The sequence below is a fragment of the Eretmochelys imbricata genome, chromosome 1 (assembly GCF_965152235.1).
Source record: "Eretmochelys imbricata isolate rEreImb1 chromosome 1, rEreImb1.hap1, whole genome shotgun sequence".
NCBI classification, from domain to species: Eukaryota; Metazoa; Chordata; order Testudines; family Cheloniidae; genus Eretmochelys; species Eretmochelys imbricata.
In genome coordinates, this window is record NC_135572.1 from 320,285,483 (window position 1) to 320,311,619 (window position 26,137).

The 26,137-nt window shown below is 40.5% G+C and overlaps 1 protein-coding gene across 1 annotated transcript in view; it reads right to left on the reverse strand.

Moving 5' to 3' along the window:
• Positions 1-26,137, reverse strand: part of GRM8 (glutamate metabotropic receptor 8) — a 456,107-nt gene that overhangs the window by 161,511 nt on the left and 268,459 nt on the right. The window contains exon 6 of the mRNA XM_077807845.1: positions 22,788-22,988. Coding sequence (XP_077663971.1) covers positions 22,788-22,988 — 201 coding nt within the window. The remainder of the gene's footprint in view (positions 1-22,787; positions 22,989-26,137) is intronic.

Here is a 26,137-nt window from a genome sequence, read left to right on the forward strand (position 1 = left end):
TCCAGCTAAAACATTCAGCTCCCAAAGGAATGTATCTAGTGAATAGCAAAGACTATGTCTTTAACAGCACCAAGAACAATGGGACCCAAATACAGATTGTGCCCACTACACACTACCAGATCACAAATAACAAATACCACTAATGTGTGACACAGAGCAAATCTCTGAACACAGGCATGTTCTGAAGCCCACAGATAGGTCAGGTAATTATTACGCCTCTCTGATCATTTCCAGTCCAGTGTGAATTACATTCTTGTACTGATTTGTCTAAGCATTAATTCCAATAGTGAAATTACAGCTACAGCTAGAAGACTAAAGGCAGGTGAACTACTAATTATGAGTAATATTATAAATTTTCCCCTTGTTTGGTTAGCAACTGACCTTGATTTTCTTTGAATTAATTCATTAGCAATATTTGACCAAATAGCTGGAACAAATTATCTTTAGACTATGGTTTATTTACTTTGTCTGTAAATTATTCATAGTGGGTGATATCTTGAACCAAGAAAGTTAACAGCAAACCTTCCGCTGACTTTAGTGCTGCCAGGATTTCACCCAGAGTGTTATTGGTCAGGTAAATTAAATGGTATTGTGTCATTTCCCTGACTGGATGAAGAAAGCTTGTTAATCAAACAATAAATAACACAGTTTGGGTATGATTTTCAGACAAATAAGCATTCTTGTTAAAATCTGTGACACTCATAAGATTTGCAAACATTTTCACAAATACTTGTGACTGAGTAAAATCATTTTTCCTTTTATGTTATTTGTATCTGATAATACTGAGGAATGCAGAATGCAATTTTTTAAAAAAGAAATTAAAAATCCTCCAATATTTAAAATAAATTAAATCACTTGGGGAAAAGCTACAATGAAGAGGTAACAAAAGCATAGAGTGAGTTCCACTTGCAAGAACAAAGAAGTCCTGCAACTGCTGTTTCATATACAGTGCAAAATAAACAGAGCTCCTTACAATTCACTTTTCCAGTGATCTTCACAAAAATGGACTTAACTAATGACTTCTATTCCTGATTATATGTTCACCAGAAAACTGTGAACATTCTTTTGATCACAGTGCTAACTAATCAAGCTGTATTCCACACATTGAGAGGGTGTATTATAGTAACTTCGAAACACAGTCATTTTATTTTATTTCATTTTGACTGAATTAAATTTTCCTGTGGGACAGGGCAAAATACCATATATATAAACTACATTAGATCCTCAAATCATTTAAACATAGTGCTGACCCATTCCTAAGCTACAGCACGTCCTGATGTAATTCTACTGCTGTAAATGTAAATTACATATTTTAATTTGATTGTAAACCCAAAATATTACAGGCTTCATTGGCTTTTTTTGTTCTTTATTTTTACATACTGAAATTTAAGAGCACTTCACTCATTGTTCATAGTGAACATGCATCAAAACTATTGCAATAAAATCCAACCACCCCTGCAGCCAGTCTCATGCACAAATGGCAGTTAGTTCACCCTTACTTCTGCACAAGGCAGGTGAAAGATATTTTTTCACCAGATGTCTGTGAACTTACATATTTTATTTTTATGTTGGCTGGGTGTGGGAAGGTGGGGATGGAATTGTACTGATCACCTTTGCTCTGATTCTGCTTTCACAGAATTTAAAATGCCGTTCGTTGACAGTATAGTCCCCAAACATCTTCATAACACAGAGTCACATTTTTCTGTGCCTCCTCTCTTTCCCCCCAGTTTCTGAAATAAGGTTAATCAATTGGCAGTCTTGGCTAGGGTCACTAACTGGCTAAATCCACAAAGGGACCTAGGTGTTGCAATGCCTAACTTTTAGTTGCTCTGCCACCTAGTGGAATCCTCAGTCATGAGTTATTTCAGAGTAGCAGCCGTGTTAGTCTGTATTCGCAAAAAGAAAAGGAGGACTTGTGACACCTTAGAGACTAACAAATTTATCTGAGCATAAGCTTTTGTGAGCTACAGCTCACTTCATCGGATGCATTCAGTGGAAAATACAGTGGGGAGATTTATATACACAGAGAACATGAAACAATAGGTGTTATCATACACACTGTAATGAGAGTGATCAGGTAAGGTGAGCTATTACTAGCAGGAGAGCGGGGGTGGAGAGGGGACCTTTTGTAGCGATAATCAAGGTGGGCCATTTTCAGCAGTTGACAAGAATGTCAGAGGAACAGTAAGGTGGGGGGGAATAAACATGGGGAGATAGTTTTATTTTGTGAAATGACCCATCCACTCCCAGTCTTTATTCGAACCTAAGTTAATTGTATCCAGTTTGCTAATTAATTCCAATTCAGCAGTCTCTCGTTGGAGTCTTTTTTTGAAGTTTTTTTGTTGAAGAATTGCCACTTTTAGGTCTGTAATCGAGTGACCAAAGAGATTGAAGTGTTCTCCAACTGGTTTTTGAATGTTATAATTCTTGACATCTGTTTTGTGTCCATTTATTCTTTTACGTAGAGACTGTCCAGTCTGGCCAATGTACATGGCAGAGGGGCATTGCTGGCACATGATGGCATATATCACATTGGTAGATGTGCAGGTGAACGAGCCTCTGATATTGTGGCTGATGTGATTAGGCCTTATGATGGTGTCCCCTGAATAGATATGTGGACACAGTTGGCAACAGGCTTTGTTGCAAGGATAGGTTCCTGGGTTAGTGGTTCTGTTGTGTTGTGTGTGGTTGCTGGTGAGTATTTGCTTCAGGTTGGGGGGCTGTCTGTAAGCAAGGACTGGCCTGTCTCCCAAGATCTGTGAGAGTGATGGGTCATCCTTCAGGATAGGTTGTAGATCCTTGATGATGCGTTGGAGAGGTTTTAGTTGGGGGCTGAAGGTGATGGCTAGTGGCGTTCTGTTATTTTCTTTGTTGGGCCTGTCCTGTAGTAGGTAACTTCTGGGTACTCTTCTGGTTCTGTCAATCTGTTTCTTCACTTCAGAAGGTGGGTACTGTAGTTGTAAGAATGCTTGATAGAGATCTTGTAAGTGTTTGTCTGAGGGGTTAGAGCTAATGCGGTTTTATCGTAGAGCGTGGCTGTAGACAATGGATCGTGTGGTGTGGTCTGGATGAAAGCTGGAGGCATGTAGGTAGGCATAGCGGTCAATAGGTTTCCGTTATAGGGTGGTGTTTATGTGACCATCGCTTATTAGCACTGTTGTGTCCAGGAAGTGGATCTCTTGTGTGGACTAGTCCAGGCTGAGGTTGATGGTGGGATGGAAATTGTTGAAATCATGGTGGAATTCCTCAAGGGCTTCTTTTCCATGGGTCCAGATGATGAAGATGTCATCAATGTAGTGCTAGTTGAGTGGGGCATTAGGGGACGAGAGCTGAGGAAGCGTTGTTCTAAGTCAGCCATAAAAATGTTGGCATACTGTGGGGCCATGCGGGTACCCATAGCAGTGCCGCTGATTTGAAGGTAATACATTGTCCCCAAATGTGAAATAGTTATGCGTGAGGACAAAGTCACAAAGTTCAGCCACCAGGTTTGCCATGACATTATCAGGGATACTGTTCCTGATAGCTTGTAGTCCATCTTTGTGTGGAATGTTGGTGTAGAGTCGTGAGTTAGGCACCCCGGCTCCCATACAATGCATGGGAAGAGTTAGGTGCCTAAGAAAGGGATTATCAGAAGCCAGCAAGATAAGCAGGGAGCTGTCCTAAGATAGCCAGTAGGAAACACAGCAGTAGCCAGTTACCTGTCTCTGCTCACGATTCACAGGCATGAACCTCCCCACTGGAGATAGGTGCTGAAGCTAGGTCACTTACTTATGGAAAAACCAGAGAGAAATACCTACCTCATTATAGCCCAGTAGTTATGGCACTCGGCTGGGATGTGGTAGGACTCTTTTTGATTCTCCTCTCTCTGCCACATTTGGAGGAGGGACTTGAAGTTGCATCTCCCATATCCCAGAATGATTTTCCTGACCACCAGGCTATTGGATTTTCCGGAAAGGATCTCTCAATCTCTGAGATGTTCCGCTTTGAGAAAAGGAACTTGAAAACAGGACTCCCACATCCCAGGTTTGTGCTATAACCACCTTCCTATTGGATATGCTGGAACAGTGGTCCTCATCCAGGGGTACGTGTACCCCAGGGGGTACGCAGAGGTCTTCCAGGAGACACATCAACTCAACTAGATATTTGCCTAGTTTTACAACAGGCTACATAAAAAGCACTAGCAAAGTCAGTACAAACTAAAATTTCATACAGCCAATGACATTTATACTGCTCTGTATACTATACACTTTTGAAATGAAATGTACATACAATATTTATATTCCAACTGATTTATTTTATAATTGTATGGAAAAAATGAGAAAGTAAGCAATTTTTCAGTAATAAGGTACTTTGACACATTTGTATTTTTATGTCTGATTTTGTAAGCAAGTAGTTTTAAGTGTGGTGAAACTTGGGGGTACGTACGACAAATCAGACGCCTGAAAGGGGTACAATAGTCTGGAAAGGTTGAGAGCCACTGTCCTGGAACACACACAGCCAGCCAGCCAGCCAGCCCCAAAATCTCCTGAACATCTCATCCCCTGGAAACGTAGGCACCTACAGAATTTAAGCACCTAGAGAGTTAGGCAGCAGCTGAACAGGGGTTTTAAGGATATCAGTGCCACCCAAATATTGAACTGAAGTGTCTAAGTGGCAGTTACATGACTAAGCCCTTCTGAGGATATAGTTCTAAGGGCTCAGGCTTGTAATCATTGGTCACACTAAAATATATGTGAGTTTTCCCAAAGTAAGGACTTCAGCTAAGGGCCCTGAATTTAATCTTATTTTCACAAACATTTCTACTTTAGGTTTGTGGAAAAATTTATGGACCAATTATGCTCTATTTTAGCAAGAATGAAAGATGACATCATGTTCAAAATTGGATAGTTTAAAGTAGCATTAGCAGAGTCAGGATGAAACACGCCAGCCGAATCACCTGAATTCCAGCATGCTGATGTGGAACATTGATTCCTGATGGGTCGATGTCCCTTGGGCCACTAACCCCTACTTGTGGACTCCCCAGCCTACGAGGGATACATCCATGTTCATAGTTCTTATCGGGAGCGAGAAACTGAATAGAACTGTCCTCCCACAAGCCAAAGTCCAGGACCCTTTGGGGAAGCAAAACTAGCAAGTTGAGGCTGTCTGCCCAGGGCATACACAGCCCATAACCATGTTTGCAGGAATCTTAAGTGGAGCCTCACTAACAGGGCCATGAAAGTGCTTGTGCCCACATAACCCAAAAGGGCCATTTGCTCTATTAGTCCGCTTATGGCTAGAAAGAGGTTGTCTGGCAAGTATTCCTTGGCTAACATTGCATCCAGATGCACCTCAATTAACTCTATAGTTGAGTGAGTTCCAGGATAGACTTGTCCAGGTTCACCCGAGACCCAGTCTCTCAGAAAAGCCTAGGAGCATGGCTGTTGCCCCCGTGCCTTCTGGCAAAATCATCCTTTTAGGAGCCAATCCTCCGAGTTGGGGTCAATTACTGCATCCTGCCAGTGCCAGTGCATTGTCACCACCAAGAGCATGTTGGTGAATACCCTTAGCACAGCGGAGTGGCCGAAGGGGAGAACCTGACACTGGTAAGTACTTCTAGCTGGTGACAAGCATCAGGAATCTCCTGTGTGCTGGATGGATGTCTATGTGGAAATAGGTGCCCTTGAGATTGGGCTTGGTTCCAGACCATGAGCAGTGAGGAGGAAGTGAAATGGTGGTGATCTGGTAGTCCCCTTTATACTTTGGAGTGGAGCAGAACAAAAGCAGGGGCACATGTGTGGACTGAGCAGACACTACAAGGAAGAATTCTCTGGTCCTGGGGTGCATGTGCAAGCTGAAGAGCACCACACATAGGGCCAAGCGCTTGAAGAACTATTATTTCTGAAATGGCAATTTTCCTTTCGGCCATTTCTGAACTTGCAGCTATGGTAATCGGTGAACACAGAAGAGGGGTAATTGTGAGTTTTTAGAGTTTGACACACTAGTTTAAAGGTTTGCACCCTGGTGCAAGGAATGGTATCCTTGAGGTTTGTAAGGCAGAGTCACAGAAATCAGCATTATAAAACCTGTTTTATTCCTCTGATACTCTTATCTTTACAAAAAAGTCCAACTACTAGCAAATCAAAGTAGCTGTAGTATTCTAACAGTCAAATTGACAATATTGCCACTCATTAGCTGAGTTGTAACTAACAAGGAGAAGCACCCTTTTCAAATTCACCCAGCTATGCAGGCTTCTATGGCGGAGTTTGGAAGACTTTGGGCCTGCAACTATAACTGCTTGTGAAGAGGCCTCTGTATTTCCCACATTTCAAACTAATTTATTAATTAAACTTTAACATAATTATAAAAGTTAATAACCTTAAGAAATTAGCATAGATTGAGTCATGCTGAAGTGAAACTCTCTAGTGCATAATCATCCTGATCATGTTCTACTACCCATAGAGGTTATAGAATTACAACCAAATCCTTGCTTCAGGATGATTTCACTTTTCATCATGTCATGTAACATTTGATTAAGGCAGTAATAGAAGAACTCAGAGAGAAATCTCCTCACTAACTGAAATAGGAAGCTTCAAGGACTTTCTGCAGCATATAATTTTTATTTCATGTTAAGATGATCAGGCTTGCCTAAATCTCTGGTGCCCAGTCTTCAGGTCCAGTCAAGCTATGCTCAGTACAGTTCCTAAGCTGGAGGGTTGGCAAAGATGTCTGGATACCAAGTTTATGAGCCCCTAGTCATGGGGTACAACAAGGGATGATTTCTCCCATGAAATAAATTAGAGCAGATTCGAAGATATCCTAACTTACCTTCAGGTACAACAGACCCCATGTAGCTACTTCAACAAGTACGACTGCCAGAGCAAAGCAACATTCTGGCCACACCACTGGAAAGTGCTGTGAAGAGGGTGGCAGCAGCATCAGGCCACCTATACTAATTCTCCCCACTTAGGACACTAGGCATAGAATCCTAGGTCTCTTACACTAGGGGAGTTCTCTTATCTTAGAGGAATCCCCAAGGGGCCCCAGACGCCAGCTTTCAGACTCCTTTCTGACACCAGATAAATAATAATCAGATTCAGTGTAAACCTAGATCTGACTGCTGGACTCTTGAGGGGGAATTTTCAAAAGCCCTGAAGTCACTTAGGAGCTTTTGAAAATGTTACCTGTGTTTCCTGGGTGAGCCAGGTTGTTTGGTTAAGTTCTCTTCATTTGGTCTCACTTGAGATCACACCTGGTAACAAGGTTAGCTAAAGCTGGGTGAATAACTGATTTTTCAGTTTGCTGGCAGTCCCAAAAAAGGGAAACAAATAATTCAGTTCAATCTGAACTGATTCTAACATTTTTTCAGAATTTTCAGTTAATTGAAAAAAGTCAGTTTCAGGTTGAAAAAAATGTCACTCTCTCCAGTTGAAGGTGTTTCACTTTATATAAATAATTTAATATACATTGGATCAGGGACTTGAACTTGGGTGTCCCACATCAGTGCCCTAACCAGCAGGCTAGATAGTCATTCTCACTCTCTCACTTGCTCTCTCTGCGCCAGTGACTATTCAGGTATTTAACACAAAGTGGAAGAGCTTCAACAAGAGAAATTCAGGGAGACCCATCCTGGACTACCCTATGCCCAATGGTTAGGACACTTACCTGGGAGAGGAAAACCTGAGTTCAAATCCTGCCCCAGTGTGGGGATTCAACTGGCTCTCCTGCATCCCAGATGAATGCCCCAATCACAGGACTAAGAGTTATGAGGGGGTGAACTACCTCCTCCTCTCTGTGTTGAGTGTAGAGCCTAAGGGTATGTATATACAGCAAAGAAAACCACATGGCTGGGGTGATCGGGCTTGCAGGGCTTGGTCTGTAGGGCTGTTTCATTACTATGTAGACTTCCAGGCTTGGGCTGGAGCCCAAGCTCTGGAGTCCTCTCATCCCGCAGAGTCCTAGAGTCCAGAAGTCTACACAGCAATGAAACAGCCCTGCAAGCCCGAGTCGGCTGGCATGGGGCAAACACAGGTTTTTCTTTGCTGTGTAGCTACATCCTAAGGTCCCTTGCAAATCTAGCCTCCCACAAAAAAATTTGGCCAAAACTATTTGATGAACCTGTGTCAAAGTCATGACTAGTTTTGGGTCAACCGAAACTGCATGAATAAATTATTTTTCTGAAAAATTTTGCCCAGCTACAGGTCTGACCCATTTCTATCTTGCTGTCTTACCCAATATTGTTTTGATTACTAGCGTGAAATTAAAATGAAATTAAAACTGGGCTAGATGGATCATTGGTCTGACCCAGTATGGCTGTTCTTATGTTAGGACTTAGACAAATATATGAAAAGAGAAACATACTGCATAATCCCTGCTTGCTTGATTCATGGAATCAGAGTTGATTGTTTGAGAGGATTCTTACAACTTAATCTATCTCTCAGGCATTTTGCTAACAATAAGTTTGGTCCTGAAACATCTTGAGGACCCTCATCTAAGCATGCAGGGTGCTCAACATCTATAAAGCACTTAGCACCTAAAAGAACTGTACCCAGCCTGAATAAGACACTTCTTAAATTTGCCTAAGAAAAAGATGTCATTCTGGATGCACTTCTTTGGTGCTCAGAAATCTTCTCTCCATATGAGGTGGGGATTAATATTCATTGTTCTTCAAAAATGCAGGGCTTTAGTCCTTCTGGTGATCACATAGGGACAATGTATTTTAACCTGGCTGCATCCCCAGGGATGACTAATGGTTGCATTTCAGGTTTTGCATGCACATTGGAAACAATAAGGACTGTCCTATATCACCTCTCCTTTATGCATCAAGTATTGAACAGCTGCTGAGAGAGTTTGATGATGTTCCTCTATGGCATGAAATATCATGTGGAATATTAGGTAAATTAGATTAGATTAGATTAGAATTGATAGATAATTCTGCATATAATCAATGCTGCTTTTCATATCCATCCTTAAGAGTTAATAAAATGTTTTATGCTGTGCCACTCTATCACAACCTATCATTCTAGTCATCTAGGTTCATTAGGTATCTAAGAATCACGGTGTCTCCAAACTATGTCCACTGTATAAGCTTAAAACCACACGTTATATAAAAGCAGCAAGAGGGATTCAGACCACTGAACAATATTATATCCAGCTGGATTAATTCCATTACAGTAATTAGCATGTCAGAACTGAATTTATTTGGAGTCACCCCCTGCTACATTCCCAATAAGGTTTTAAGAGATCTAATACTTGTCCAGTTTACCACAGAAGGACAGAAAAACTGGACATCAGGTTTCTGTGATACAAGCTAATAATTATAATAATACCACCTTGCTCTTATATAGTGAAAAGGAAAGGCTGATACAGAATTGCCTGTCTCAAGCACTCAAAAATCAAAAGTTTCCCCCCCAAAAAACAATGAGATTTAAAATAATAAATTTGGGGTCCTTTTTATTTGCCCTCTGATTTTTGTGCTTTCCGTTTACACACCAGTCATACTTTCCAACATTTCTCTGCAACCATAATGGCTAGAAACTTAAAAAAAAAAAAAAAAAAAAAAAAAACACCCCTAAAGTTAAGTTTCTTATGTAATCAACAGATTCCGGAGCTGGGGCTATAAAAGAACACAGATCACCACAAGACTGGTGATAACATCACAAGTGTTAGTATCACTGCTAATAGGCTTTCCTCTTCTGCTGCTTCGCCATCCTGCGGTCCTCAGGTTTCCCTTTGCTTGTCCAATATCCAGGGTACTGATTGATTCAGCTGATGTTTGGCACAAGTCAGCAAGAACAATATGGATGATCCTTTTCCCTGTTACCTTGTGCTCTCCCATCTGTCTATTGTACCCACCTGTGGTCTCTCATTTTATACTTAGATTATAAGCTTTTCAGTGTCTAACATAATAGGGCTGTGGGCAGTAGGAACCAATGAATTACAACTTAATAACAGCAATACGAATAATTTTTTTTTCGAAAATATAGACTCTCGGTGTCTTGAGCTGCCACAGCAAACCTTTATTTCTGTAGTAGTAACTCTTTGGAGTTGGATTTTCAAAAGTGCCTAAGTGAGTTGGGAGTACAGCGATTTTCAGTGGAACTTGTACTCCTAAATCACCTACATGGTTTTGAAAATCCCATCACAGAGCCCAGTCATATGAAATGCTAAGTATCCTCTTCTCACACTAATTGTACTGGGAGCTAAGATTACTCAGCACCTCCAGAAGGCACCTGGCATCCTGCAGAACTGGGCCCCAAACATCATGTGGATTAATTCTTCCATTGTGCTAGGTTTTCTTCTTTAAAAATCAGTGTATGAACTGTGTTGATTTAAAACCATGATTTCCTCAATATTTCTTTTTTTCAGTGGTGTCTTTTTCACATTAGAGCCTGATTTCAGACCCAGCCTCAACTTGTTCATGTTCACTTGTGTGTATGTATATGTCTGTTGATGCACTTTCCCAGAACTAACATCTGTGTATGTAGAAAGTAAACTCCAGTATTAACTGATTTCAGAGTAGCGGCTGTGTTAGTCTGTATCCGCAAAAAAGAAAAGGAGGACTTGTGGCACCTTAGAGACTAACAAATTTATTTGAGCATAAGCTTTCGTGAGCTACAGCTCACTTCATCAGATGTATACAGTGGAAAATACAGTGGGGAGATTTTATAAACACAGGTTTCAGAGTAACAGCCGTGTTAGTCTGTATTCGCAAAAAGAAATGGAGTACTTGTGGCACCTTAGAGACTAACCAATTTATTTGAGCATGAGCTTTCGTGAGCTATAGCTCACTTCATCAGATGCATACTGTGGAAACTGCAGCAGACTTTATATATACACAGAGAATATGAAACAATACCTCCTCCCACCCCACTGTCCTGCTGGTAATAGCTTATCTAAAGTAATCGTCAGGTTAGGCCATTTCCAGCACAAATCCAGGTTTTCTCACCCTCCACCCCCCCACACAAAGTCACTCTCCTGCTGGTGATAGCCCATCCAAAGTGACAACTCTTTACACAATGTGCATGATAATGAAGTTAGGCCATTTCCTGCACAAATCCAGGTTCTCTCACTCCCTCACCCCCCTCCAAAAACCCACCCCCATACATACACAGACTCACTCTCCTGCTGGTAATAGCTCGTCCAAACTGACCACTCTCCAAGTTTAAATCCAAGTTAAACCAGAACATCTGGGGGGGGGGGGGGTAGGAAAAAACAAGAGGAAATAGGCTACCTTGCATAATGACTTAGCCACTCCCAGTCTCTATTTAAGCCTAAATTAATAGTATCCAATTTGCAAATGAATTCCAATTCAGCAGTTTCTCGCTGGAGTCTGGATTTGAAGTTTTTTTGTTTTAAAATAGCGACCTTCATGTCTGTGATTGCGTGACCAGAGAGATTGAAGTGTTCTCCGACTGGTTTATGAATGTTATAATTCTTGACATCTGATTTGTGTCCATTTATTCTTTTACGTAGAGACTGTCCAGTTTGACCAATGTACATGGCAGAGGGGCATTGCTGGCACATGATGGCATAAATCACATTGGTGGATGTGCAGGTGAACGAGCCTCTGATAGTGTGGCTGATGTTATTAGGCCCTGTGATGGTGTCCCCTGAATAGATATGTGGGCACAATTGGCAACGGGCTTTGTTGCAAGGATAAGTTCCTGGGTTAGTGGTTCTGTTGTGTGGTATGTGGTTGTTGGTGAGTATTTGCTTCAGGTTGCGGGGCTGTCTGTAGGCAAGGACTGGCCTGTCTCCCAAGATTTGTGAGAGTGTTGGGTCATCCTTTAGGATAGGTTGTAGATCCTTAATAATGCGTTGGAGGGGTTTTAGTTGGGGGCTGAAGGTGACGGCTAGTGGCGTTCTGTTATTTTCTTTGTTAGGCCTGTCCTGTAGTAGGTAACTTCTGGGAACTCTTCTGGCTCTATCAATCTGTTTCTTTACTTCCGCAGGTGGGTACTGTAGTTGTAAGAAAGCTTGACAGAGATCTTGTAGGTGTTTGTCTCTGTCTGAGGGGTTGGAGCAAATGCGGTTGTATCGCAGAGCTTGGCTGTAGACGATGGATCGTGTGGTGTGGTCAGGGTGAAAGCTGGAGGCATGCAGGTAGGAATAGCGGTCAGTAGGTTTCCGGTATAGGGTGGTGTTTATGTGACCATTGTTTATTAGCACTGTAGTGTCCAGGAAGTGGATCTCTTGTGTGGACTGGACCAGGCTGAGGTTGATGGTGGGATGGAAATTGTTGAAATCATGGTGGAATTCCTCAAGGGCTTCTTTTCCATGGGTCCAGATGATGAAGATGTCATCAATATAGCGCAAGTAGAGTAGGGGCTTTAGGGGACGAGAGCTGAGGAAGCGTTGTTCTAAATCAGCCATAAAGATGTTGGCATACTGTGGGGCCATGCGGGTACCAATAGCAGTGCCGCTGATCTGAAGGTATACATTGTCCCCAGTGCCCACATATCTATTCAGGGGACACCATCACAGGGCCTAATAACATCAGCCACACTATCAGAGGCTCGTTCACCTGCACATCCACCAATGTGATTTATGCCATCATGTGCCAGCAATGCCCCTCTGCCATGTACATTGGTCAAACTGGACAGTCTCTACGTAAAAGAATAAATGGACACAAATCAGATGTCAAGAATTATAACATTCATAAACCAGTCGGAGAACACTTCAATCTCTCTGGTCACGCAATCACAGACATGAAGGTCGCTATTTTAAAACAAAAAAACTTCAAATCCAGACTCCAGCGAGAAACTGCTGAATTGGAATTCATTTGCAAATTGGATACTATTAATTTAGGCTTAAATAGAGACTGGGAGTGGCTAAGTCATTATGCAAGGTAGCCTATTTCCTCTTGTTTTTTCCTACCCCCCCCCCCCCCAGATGTTCTGGTTTAACTTGGATTTAAACTTGGAGAGTGGTCAGTTTGGACGAGCTATTACCAGCAGGAGAGTGAGTCTGTGTATGTATGGGGGTGGGTTTTTGGAGGGGGGTGAGGGAGTGAGAGAACCTGGATTTGTGCAGGAAATGGCCTAACTTCATTATCATGCACATTGTGTAAAGAGTTGTCACTTTGGATGGGCTATCACCAGCAGGAGAGTGACTTTGTGTGGGGGGGTGGAGGGTGAGAAAACCTGGATTTGTGCTGGAAATGGCCTAACCTGACGATTACTTTAGATAAGCTATTACCAGCAGGACAGTGGGGTGGGAGGAGGTATTGTTTCATATTCTCTGTGTATATATAAAGTCTGCTGCAGTTTCCACAGTATGCATCTGATGAAGTGAGCTATAGCTCACGAAAGCTCATGCTCAAATAAATTGGTTAGTCTCTAAGGTGCCACAAGTACTCCATTTCTTTTTATAAACACAGAGAACATGAAACAATGACTGTTACAATATAGACTGTAACAAGAGTGATCAGGTAAGGTGAGCAATTACCAACAGGAGAGTGGGTGGGGGACGACGACGGGGGACAGACCTTTTGTAGTGATAATCAAGGTGGGCCATTTCCAGCAGTTGACAAGAAGGTGTGAGTAACAGCGGGGGGGCGGGGGAGGGAGAGGGGGAATAAGCATGGGGAAATAGTTTTACTTTGTGTAATGACCCATCCACTCCCAGTTTTTATTCAAGCCTAAGTTAATTGTATCCAGTTTGCAAATTAATTCCAATTCAGCAGTCTCTCATTGGAGTCTGTTTTTGAAGTTTTTTTGTTGAAGAATTGCCACTTTTAGGTCTGTAATCGAGTGACCAAAGAGATTGAAATGTTCTCCAACTGGTTTTTGAATGTTATAATTCTTGACGTCTGATTTGTGTCCATTTATTCTTTTACGTAGAGACTGTCCAGTCTGGCCGATGTACATGGCAGAGGAGCATTGTTGGCACATGATGGCATATATCACATTCGTAGATGAGTTGGTGAATGAGCCTCTGGTAGTGTGGCTGATGTGATTAGGCTCTATGTTGGTGTCTCCCAAATAGATATGTGGACACTGTTGGCAATGGGCTTTGTTGCAAGGATAGGTTCCTGGGTTAGTGTTTTTGTTGTGTGGTGTGTGGTTGCTGGTGATCATTTGCTTCAGGTTGGGGGACTGTCTGTAAGCAAGGACTGGCCCGTCTCCCAAGATCTGTGAGAGTGATGGGTCATCCTTCAGGATAGATTGTAGATCCTTAATGAATCCAATGAATCTTCCTACATTATGTATTAACAATTTGATGCATGAGAAAATGAAACTTGACTTGGATTTTCAAAGTTTCTGAGTTTTAAGCCAAGAGTATATTTTCATGCCTAATAAAAACACAAATATTGGAAAACAATTTGCAAATGAAACATCATGTTTTGAGTATACTTGAGGAGAGCAATGGAGGGTGAAGATTTATCTGAGAAAAGTTTTGATATGAAGTGTGATCTGCATATTAACATTGAATGAATTTCAAGATTCAGGTCAATCTAATAGTAACTGGAAGTAATTGGAGTGGCATATGAATTATGCAAACAGCTCATGCTATGGTTATGGCTCACTTGTTGGTTCAAAATCCTTTCTGAAATTTCTGTCTTCATTCATTAAAATTTGTCTTCTGTAGATGAATATTTACTTTATTTTTTCTATAAATTATATAATTACTTTTTAAAAAAATTAATTACATGATAGCAGCTGCAATTATATGTGGGTTTGAATATTCATGTTCATTCTTGCCTTCAGTCGCTCACCATTTTAACTTTTCAGGATGAAATTTTCCATGTTTGTTTTTTTTAACAAAGGATGATCTTTTGTGCATTTGCTGACAAAAATTAATTAAATAAATACCTCAGACAAAAAATAATTTACCATATTACAAAATCTAAGTCAATAAGATATACTGGCCAACTATAACTAAGAAATTAGTTCAAGTATAAAAAGAATAAAGAAATGTTACGAGATTCTACAATTGGTTATCTAAGGTTGTATTATAAAAAACTGTCGTACGGTATTGCACTGTACTAGTAGCCAATTACTCTTTCCTTATGAACTGGCTCAGCTTGCTCTGTTGGCAGAGTCAATGCTCCTCCCATTCCCTGTTCCTTCTGACCTATTCCTATTCCACCCGTGAAGGAGGCAAAGTCGCTGTTCTTTGGAGGCTGATCTCCACCCATGCCATGACCCCTGGGGCCATTAGCCTATGCAGGAGAGTAAGGAATATCCTTGCATTCCTGAACTCCCATGCATGAGCATGCAGGTCACATCACGACCTTACCCTTAATGATTGTGTAATTAAACACTGTATTGTAAGGTTTGCAAAATGGATTGAGTTAAGGTGCAGCCATAGTTTTGGCATTTCCTGAGTGCTTAACCATGTAAATGTAACATTCTTGAAATGTAGTTTTCTGCACTGAATATGTGAACACTTAAATTAAGGTGGTTAGCAAAGAACAGTTCAGGTGGTCCACATAATAACAACACACTAACTATGAAGCTAAAGGAAGACTGAACATTATTCTATTCTTCAACCTGATAATTAAAGAAGTTATGTGAAAATTGGGAATTATGACCTTTACCTTTAGGGTGACAGCTACATAATTCTAGCTTTATCTTTGCAGAGGAACAGCAATGAAAGAGGACAATCTGATCTATACTATGTGTGTATGTTTTATCATTGCCCAAAGGAAATATCCATTGCATCCACCTCCTGCTTTTCCTATACGTATGGCAGGAGGTTCACAGATTAATCACTTTCTAAAAAATCTTTCAAAATGTCCTCAGAAATGTGTATGATCTGGCAAGGTTGTGATTGCCTCCTCCTGACTTCAATGGGAGTTTAGCTCCTTGCAAGAAGCACTAAGTATGTCACAGGATTGTGCCCTTCAAATTCCTCTGTTTATTTTGTATAATGAAGTGCTGTTGTAGCCATGTTCATCCCAGGGAGACAAGGTGGGTGAGGTAATGTCTTTTATTGGACCAACTTCTGTCTCACCAACAGAAGTTGTTACAATAAAAAGATATTACCTCACCCATCTTGTCTCTCTATTTTGTATAATACCAGCCAACAAAGGGGATATATATTGTATAACTTGGAGTTGTATTATTTCCCTCCCAAATTTATGTGTAGGACAGGGATCGGCAACCTTTGGCACGTGGCACGACAGGTTAAGCCCAGTGGCTGGCCAGGCTGGTTTGTTTATCTGCCGCATCCACAGGTTCAGCGGATCACAGCTCCCACTGGCTGCGGTTTGCCACTCTAGGCCAATGGGGGCTGTGAGAAGTGGCAGCCAGCACATCCCTCGATCCGCGCCGCTTCTTGCCAAAGGTTGCTAGCAGATCCCTAGTATAGGAATTGAGGATTGCGAAGGGGACAGTGACCATAGAGCCCAGCCACCACCCTCTTTCACCCTTTTAGATAGCCACTGAGGGTATGTCTACACTGGGATGGGAGCAAGCCTTCCAGCCCAGATAGACAGACTCACACTTCAGGGTTTGAGCTAGTGTGCAAAAAAAAAAAAAAAATAGCAATGTGGATATTCCAGCTTAGGCTGGAGCTTGGGCTTTTCAGCCTAAGCGGTCAAGTGGGGTTGTGGGCCCAAGTTTCTTCTTAAAAGGCTAGAGCTTTTCATGTCATCGTGAGACACGTTCCAGAACCCTCCAAAATCCATCACTAGTCAAAAAATTCACAAGAATTGGCAATACTGCCAAAGTTTTGGCCTGCAGATAAAACAAGGCTCTTAGGATTTTTCCAGCTTTCTCAAACTGTGCATTTTCCGATGACCTAACAAAATGCTGTAAAAATATAGCTGTTCAAGGTTCCCTATCAAACCAAATTAACTACTAAACTTCCACTATATATGAAAAGCAATTGATTTTTCTTTCAATATAGCTTGTTTTGTTTGACTGGTAGGTGTCCCAAGAACCAAATACAATAATAATAAGAAGAAGAACAACAAATACCCACTCATGCATTCCAGAAAAGGTTGAACAATTCATTAAAGTGGATTCATATGCCAAGCTGACACATCCATCAAATTTCCTCATTCCCATTACAAGTGTAAAGGTGCTATTCCCGTTACGATCACATTCTGCTATGTGATATTCTGGGTTTAAAATATAACTTGTGGAAGTTCATCTAAGCAGAAACTAATGTCATATCAATTACATCAATACACTGTGCTCTGGAGATTATGATGACCCTGCTGTCATGAAAGTGTCATAGAATATTACATGGATGAATCCTTCAGGGGAATAAAATCTTTGCAATATAAATATAAGTAAACAAAGAGGCGTCAAAAATAAACACTTTTAAGACTGATTACCTGCATTCAAAAGCCGAATAATTATCTCCAGGTAACAGAAAGTTATATTCTTCCCTGTTCATCAAAGCTTTCTGGGTGCTTTGAAGGTATTCTTCACATAATTCATTATGTTTAATCAATTTTAACAAACCCATATCTATAGGACTCAGTGTGACAATATACGAATAGCAGTTACACCAGGATATCCCACTGAGGTCAATATGGTTGCATGGGAGTAATAGAGAGGAGAAAGTGACCCAACATCTAAACAGTCTGGACATAACAGAACAGGGATACTCTCAAGTCAAACCAAAAAATAATCTACATAGATGGTAAAATGCCCATCATCCCTGGATATTGAAAATTGCTACATTCTTGCAAAACTGGGCCTGATTCTGTCAGCCTTCCCAGCAGGAAGAGCCATCTGAAATCAGTGTGAGCTCTACATCGGAGAGCTTGCAAGATCAGGCTCTAACTTTCTGCCTTTTTCCCCCCTAATGTTGCTTTCAGTATATTTATGTACTATTTACCAACAAGAATACTGGCAATTTTTATGAAAGTAACTAAAATACCACCTTTTATGCTTGTGGGTCACAGGAACACATCTCTGCAGATTATTTCCTTAGTATTTTATAGACTGTATTTTGTCTGAATGTGAAAGGTACTTCCCCACACTGCAGCCACCATCACAAGTGACCTTCTCTCAGATAAGAGGCTAGCAAAATCCCTTGGAGATATGTGCCATCCCCTTTTTTCCCCTTTTCCACCCATTTCCTTATTAAAATATTTAAGGACTTTTTAAGGCAGAGTGCGTTCCCTATGACCAACCCCAGCACTTGTTTCTAAGCTTTCTAGAATCAAGAGCTTTAATACAGCAGTTCCAATGGAAGTGCACATGCAAATTTATTTTGCATTTACTGGCATGGGCACTTTGTTACATTTAAATTCTTGTAGTTCAGACTATAATATTTCACATGTACATATCTCAGCCACAACAGAAGGTCCATGAAGGTGTCTGAGATGTGTTAGGTTTCAGAGAGGTAGCCGTGTTAGTCTGTTTCAGCAAAAAGAACGAGGAGTACTTGTGGCATCTTAGAGACAAACAAATTTATTCGAGCATAAGCTTTTGTGGGTTAAAACCCACTTCATCAGATGCCTGAAGTGGAAAATACAGTAGGAATATATATATATACACACAGAGAACATGAAAAAATGGGTGTTGCCATACCCACTATAACGAGACTGATCAGTTAAGGTGAGCTATTATCAGCAGAAGAAAAAAAAACTTTTTGTAGAGATAATCAGGATGGCCCACTTCCAACAGTTGACAAGAAGGTGTGAGTAACAGCGGGAGGTGGGGGGGGGGCAAATGGGGAAATGGTTTTACTTTGTGGAATGACACACCCACTCCCAGTCTTTATTCAAGCCTAATTTAATGGTGTCCAGTTTGAATATTAATTCCAATACAACAGTTTCTCGTTGGAGTTTGTTTTTGAAGTTTTTTAGTTGTAGTATTGAGACTTTTACGTCTGTAATCGAGTGCCCAGCGAGATTGAAGTGTTCTCTGACTGGTTTTTGAACGTTATAATTCTTGACGTCTGATTTGTGTCCATTTATTCTTTTGCGTAGAGACTGTCCGGTTTGGCCAATGTACATGGCAGAGGGGCAATGCTGGCACATGATGGCATATATCACATTGGTAGATGTGCAGGTCTTTTACAGTCTCTATGTAAAAGAATAAATGGACACAAATCAGACGTCAAGAATTATAACATTCAAAAAACAGTTGCAGAACACTTCAATCTCCCTGGGCACTTGAGTACAGACCTAAAAGTCGCAATCTTACAACAAAAAAAACTTCAAAAACAGACTCCAATGAAAAACTGCTGAATTGGAATTAATTTTCAAACTGGACACCATTAAATTAGGCTTGAATAAAGACTGGGAGTGGATGGGTCATTACACAAAGTAAAACTATTTCCACATGCTTATTTTTCCCCCTACTGTAACTCATACCTTCTTGTCAACTGTTGGAAATGGGCCATCCTGATTATCACTACAAAAGTTTTTTTTCTCCAGCTGGTAATAGCTCACCTTAACTGATCACTCTTCTTATAGTGGGTATGGGAACACCCCTCTTTTCATGATCTCTGTGTGTGTGTATATATATATATATACACACACACACACATATATATATATATATATCTTCTACTGTATTTTCCACTGCATGCATCCGATGAAGTGGGTTTTAGTCCATGAAAGCTTATGCTCAAATAAATTTGTTAGTCTCTAAGGTGCCACAAGTACTCCTCGTTCTTTTTGAGATGTGTTACTGGCCAAAGTGAGAGCTCAGCATCCTACATGCATGTAGGGCAGATCCAGGTACTTTCTACAGAGTCTCTGGAGCTTTTCCAGCGACTGAGACTCATAGAATCATAGAACATTAGGGTTGGAAGAGACTTCAGGAGGTCATCTAGCCCAACCCCCTGCTCAAAGCAGGACCAACCCCAACCAAATCATCCCAGCGAGGGCTTGGTCAAGGCAGGTCTTAAAAACCTCTAAGGGTGGAGATTCTACCACCTCCCTAAGTAGCCCATTCCAGTGTTTCACTACCCTCCTAGTGAAATAGTTTTTCCTAATATCCAACCTACACCTCCCCCACTGCAACTTGTGACCATTGCTCCTTGTTCTGTCATCTGCCACCACTGAGAACAGCCTAGCTCCATCCTCCTTGGAACCCCCCTTCAGGTAGTTGAAGACTGCTATCAATCTCCCCTCACTCTTCTCTTCTGCACACTAAATAACCCCAGTTCTCTCAGCCTTTCTTCAGAAGTCATGTGCCCCAGCCCCTAATAATTTTTGTTGCCCTCTACTGGACTCTCTCCAATTTGTCCACATCCCTTGTGTAGTGGGGCCCCCAAAACTGGACGCAATACTCCAGATGTAGCCTCACCAGTGCCAAATAGAGGGGAATAATCACTTCCCTGGATCTGCTAGGTTTGCTCCTACTAATGCAGCCCAATATGCCATTAGCCTTTTTGGCAACAAGGTCACACTGTTGACTCATATCCAGCTTTTCATTCACGGTAATCCCCAGGTCCTTTTCTGCAGAACTGCTGCTTAGCCAGTCGGTCCGCAGCCTTTAGCAGTGCATGAGATTCTTCCATCCTAAGTGCAGGACTCTGCACTTGTCCTTATTGAACCTCATCCGATTTCTTTTGGTCCAATCCTCCAATTTGTCTAGGTCCCTCTGGACCCTATCCCTACCCTCCAGCATTTCTACCTCTCTCCACAGCTTACTGTCATTCGTGAACTTGCTGAGGGTGAAATCCATCCCATCCTCCAGATCATTAATGAAGTTGTTGAACAAAACTGACCCCAGGACTGACCCTGGGGTACTCCATTTGATACCGGCTGCCAACTAGACATGGAGCCATTGATCACCACCCATTGAGCCCGACGATCTAACCAGCTTTCTATCCACCTTATAGTCCATTCATCCAGCCCATACTTCTTTAGCTTGCTGGCACAAATTCTGTGGGAGACCGTATCAAAAGCTTTGCTAAAGTCAAGGTATACCACGTCCACTGCTTTCCCCATATCTTCTCCAGACCAATGGCTGTAGCTGCTTTAGGTCCTTATTCAGCTTCCCCTACTACCACCACCACAACAGTTAAATGATGGAAAGATTCATATAAGTCTTCTGGTCCTGGCCCACACAGCCTTGTGTCCACTTTTCCCCTGCCCAGTACCCTCAGAACCACATCAAATCCACTTCCTAGGGAACTTCTACACTTAGAGAAGAGGCTGAATTTGGTCCTCAAATTCTCCTGCACACTATTTGTCTGACCTCAGTATGAGTTCCACAGACCAAAGGGCTGAAAAGCGCAGTTTACCTTTAATAGAGTATGTGGACTAAACCAATATAAGGGATTAATTAACACAATTATTTCTTAGGGTTTGAAAAACTGACCTCATCTGCATTTTTTTCCACTTCTGATAAATCACTAACGTAAAAAAAAGATAAAATGTTCTCATCAGTGTCCATCATGATACTTATAAAACACGCCACATTTCATCTCCTTGTATTTACAGCAACAGTTACAGCAGACCAGAGAAATCACAACAGGTATTAATCATATACATCAATCTTTAGGGTAAGAGTGGTTTGAAATAAACTGTACAGCTTATGTTTTTATGCTAAACTTCTACACCAACCAAATGAAAATGGATCACTTTCTTTATGCCTTAGCAACTTAGATTCAAAAGAATATTTATTGGAAACATCATGGCAAACCTTTCAATATCCTGCATACTTTGTCATCATAACACTCCCCATTTGTAAGTTACCTATTTTGCTCAAGGTTTTCTTTACAATCATTAAAGAATCATTCAAACCCACTTGAATGAGACAAGGATTCCCTGTACAAGGAAATTTCAGAGGACGAAAAAAGAAAAATCTTTTAGGAAAGAATAAATATATTGCAAACTATGGACAATGTTCATATCAACCAAATGGTCTGGTTTATTACCTGAAGCAAAAACAGCTTCCTCTTGGAAGCTAAATTGAAAATGACCTTGTGCTGTTTTATAAAAGGCTGGCAGCTGAGGTCATTGGAGTATATTGTGATAGACAGTGCTACTCTGTGTATGGTTAGGAGGCATGTCTGTTATGTGGATTACAGCCAAATGTGGGTGTGCGGGGGGAATCCAGTGAAGAACACCATATCAATTCATTTAAAAATAATGACAGATGTAATTACAATTATGACTTTCATGAAAGAACATACGTTGTCAGTAACTTTGTTTTGCCATGAAGTATATTCTGTTCTTTTAAATTTAATACTTATAGATTAAGTATATTCTTTAACAGCCTCTTCTGACAGTGGCATAAGCATCCATAACTATATTTCTCCAGCAGGCAGATCCCAGCTGAACAGAAGCTTATACAGTGTAGGTTGTTGTGGTGGTGGTTTTTACTGGGATTTTTTGGTTTGTTTTTTTAACACCGTGCATGGCTTAAAATTGACTACATCACTGAATCAAAACCAATGACACAGAACAGAACCCAGAAGGGTTAGAAATTATTTAATCAAGTTTTAAATATGTAAATACAAAGCAACCTCCAAATTATTCACTATTGTAGGAAAATCATTAAACTGATTTTAAAATAAAATAATTTGCAAAAAGGCATTTTCCACAATTCATTCCTTAACAAATGCACAGACAAGCACCTTCACAGGAATTTAATCTGCCAGTAGGACTGCATGAGTCCTCTAGTTGTTTCTATAATAGCAGTTTTCCACCAGAATAGTTTGATTGACAGATTCTTATTTTTAAACGTCTGCCTCTTTTAGCGGCAGCTTAATGTTACGATGGGGTTTCAAAGCAGGTGGGAAAATTCACACTTCTGATTAAAAAGAGAACTGCTTCTAATCCTGTGTTTTCCACTGTGCCTGAAAGTGTCCTATATATAGAAGAAATCCTGTCACTTCTGAAGCATTTAGAGAAGAAGAAAAAAATGCTTATAACTTACCGTTAAAGTTTACAGCCCGGATATAACTAAGTAGCTCTTTACCATCAATCGTGCTCATCCTTGGACACAGACCAATATAGCCAGGACAGAGATCTTTATGCATGCTATGTAGTGCATAGGCCATGGAATATACAGCATCAATTACAAACTGGACCTTTCCTTCTTGCTCATAGGCTGAATCTCTAGCAATTCTTTCCAAGCCTGTGGAAAAGAAAGAAAAAAAAGAGTCAGATCACTTTGTGCGTATGTGCATAATCCTATGTGCATTCCTAGAGTTCATCAAAAACAATTAGAGTCAATTGATAGATCAAATTAGGGCCCAGATATCCATCAGTGGAACAAATTAAACAAGATAAAATATGGCCATCTGGTTTCACCTCTAATCATTATACACTAAGCCAGGTTTATAAACTGTATATTGAGTTCTGGGCTGGGAAAGAGGAGAAAATATTTGATTACAAGAAAAATAGAAAAAAAAAGTAGATTTGTATTTCCAAAATCTCTCTTTCTGGCTTACTAACTCCCATTGAACAGTTGGTTACTGTTATTTATAGGACACTTTTACAGCAGCCTGCCATTCTGGTTTAAATGAAATTTAGTGAATACCTTGATTTTTATCTACATCTATTGTTTGATAAACATTATTTAACCATGTTGAAAAGAAGGTGAATATTTGCCAAGTGCTGCTACCATCTGTTTCTCTGTTTAAGAATGCCTATTTTGAAGTCTTTTCCCTATATTTAACACCAAGTTATTTCTCAAATTGAGAATCCTGTATCTTATTCTAATTTATTTGCTTCTTTTTCTCATAAAGCCTTTATTTTCCATAGAAAAAAATTCAGACCAAATGAGTGCGCACATGGGTCACATGAAGTAGCTTGAGGTATGGGTGGTTAGGATGGGCAGAGGACAGTTAACCAAGAAGAAGAGGTGGATGAAGTTTTATTTAAATAACTAACAAAATCATCCAAAACACAGGACTTGGTGGTGATGGGGGACTTCAGCGACTGAGACATCTGTGGGGAAAATAATACAGCAGAGCATCCAACAAGTTCTTGGAATGGACTGGAAATATTTTTTTTATTTCAGAAGGTGGAGAAAGCAACTAGGGGAGAGGCTTTTCTAGATTTGATTCTGACAAACAGGGAGGAACTGGTTGAAAATTTGCAAGTGGAAGGCAGCTTGGGTGAAATTGATCATGAAGTGATAGAGTTCACGACTCTAAGGCATAGGTGCAAGAACAAGGGGTGCTGCCGCACCCCGTGGCTTGAAGTGGTTTCCATCATATACAGAGTTTACAGTTTGGTTCAATGGCGCTCAGAACGCCCACTATACAAACTGTTCCAGCACCCCTGCTCTAAGGAATGGTAGGAGGGAAAACAACATAATAAAGAGAATGGACTTCAAGAAGACCGACTATAGCAAACTCAGAGAATTAGTAGGTAAGAGTCCATGCGAAGCAACTCTAAGGGAAAAAAGAATTTAGGAGAACTGGCTGTTTTTTAAAGAGATATTATTAAGTGCATAAGAGCAAACTATCCCAATGAGAAGGAAAGATAGGAAGTATGGTCAGAGACCACACTGACTTAACCAAAAAATCTTCAGTGACCTGAAACTCAAAAAAGAGTCATACAAAAACTGAAACTAGGTCAAAATACAAAGGATGAATATATATAAAAAAACAAAACAAGCAAGTAGGGATAAAGTTAGAAAGACCAAGGCACAAAATGAGATTAAACTAGCAAGGAATAGAAAGGATAACAAGAAAAGACTCTATAAATGCATTAGAAACAAGAGGAAGACCAAGGACAGGGTAGGCCCATTATTCAGTGAGGAGGGAAAGACAATAACAGAAAATGCAGCAATGGCCAAAGTGTTAAATGCCATTTTTGTTTCAATTTTTACCAGAAAAGTTAGCAGTGATCTGACAACTAACATAGTGAACATCAGTGTAAATGGGATAGCATCCAAGGCTAAAACAGGAAAAGAACAAATTAAGAATTACTTAGACAAGTTATATGTCTTAAAATATGCAAGGGCTGATGAAATTCACCCTAGAATACCTAAGGAACTGGCTGAAGAGATTTCTGAGCCATTAGCGATTATCTTTGAGAACTCACAGAGGATGAGAAAGATCCCAGAGGACTGGAAAAGGGCAAACATAGTACCTATCTATAAAATGGGGAATAACGACAATCCAGGGAATTATAGAACAGTCATCTTAACTTTGGTACCCAGAAAGATAACGGAGGAAACAATCAATTTCTAAGCACCTAGAAAAAATAAGGTGATAAGTAACAGTCAACATGCGTTTTTCAAGAACAAATCACGTCAAACCAACCTAATATCCTTCTTTGACAAGATAACAAGCCCTGTGGATGGGAAGAAGCAGCAGATGTGATATAGCTCAACTTTAGTAAGGCTTTCGATATTGTGTCACATGACCTTCTCATCAACAAACCAGAGAAATATAGCCTAAACAAACCTACTATGAGGTAGGTGTGCAACTGGTTGGAAAACCATACACTGAGTGTAGTTATCAATGGTTCAAAATTAAGCTGGAAGGGAATATTGAGTGGGGTCCTGGAGGGATCTGTCCGAAATTCAATAGCTTCATAAATTATTTGAATAATGGCATAGAGCGTACACGTATAAAGTTTTTTGAGTGATACCAAGCTGGGAGGGGTTGCAAGCACTTTGGAGGGCAGGATTAGAATTCAAAATTATCTTGACAAACTGGAGAAATGATCTGTAATAAATAGGATGAAATTCAATAAGGACAAAGCAAAGTACTACTGTTAGGAAGGAATACTCAATTGCACAAATACAAAATGGGAAATGACTGCCTAGGCAGGAGTAGTGCAGAAAAAGATTTGAAGTTTATAATGGATCACAAACTAAATATGAATCAACAGTGTAATACTGTTGCAAAAAAACACCAGACATCATTCTGTAATATTTTAACAGGAATGTTGTAAGCAAGACACAAGAATGAATTCTTCCACTCCACTCAACAATGATAAGGTCTCAACTGGAGTATTTTGTCCAGTTCTGGGCACCACGGTTCAGAAAAGATATCGACAAATTCAAGAAATTCCAGAGGAGAGCAACACAAATTATTAAAGGTCTAAAAATATGACCAATGAGGAAAAAATGAAAAATCCTGGGTTTGTTTAGTCTGGAGATGAGAAGACTGAAGGGGGATGTGATAACAGTCTTCAAATGTGTAAATGGTATTATAAAGAAGTGCATGATAAATTGTTCTCCTTAACCACTGAGCACAGGACAAGAAGTAATGAGCTGAAACTGCAGCAAGGGAGATTTAGGTTCGACATTAGGAAAAAATTTCT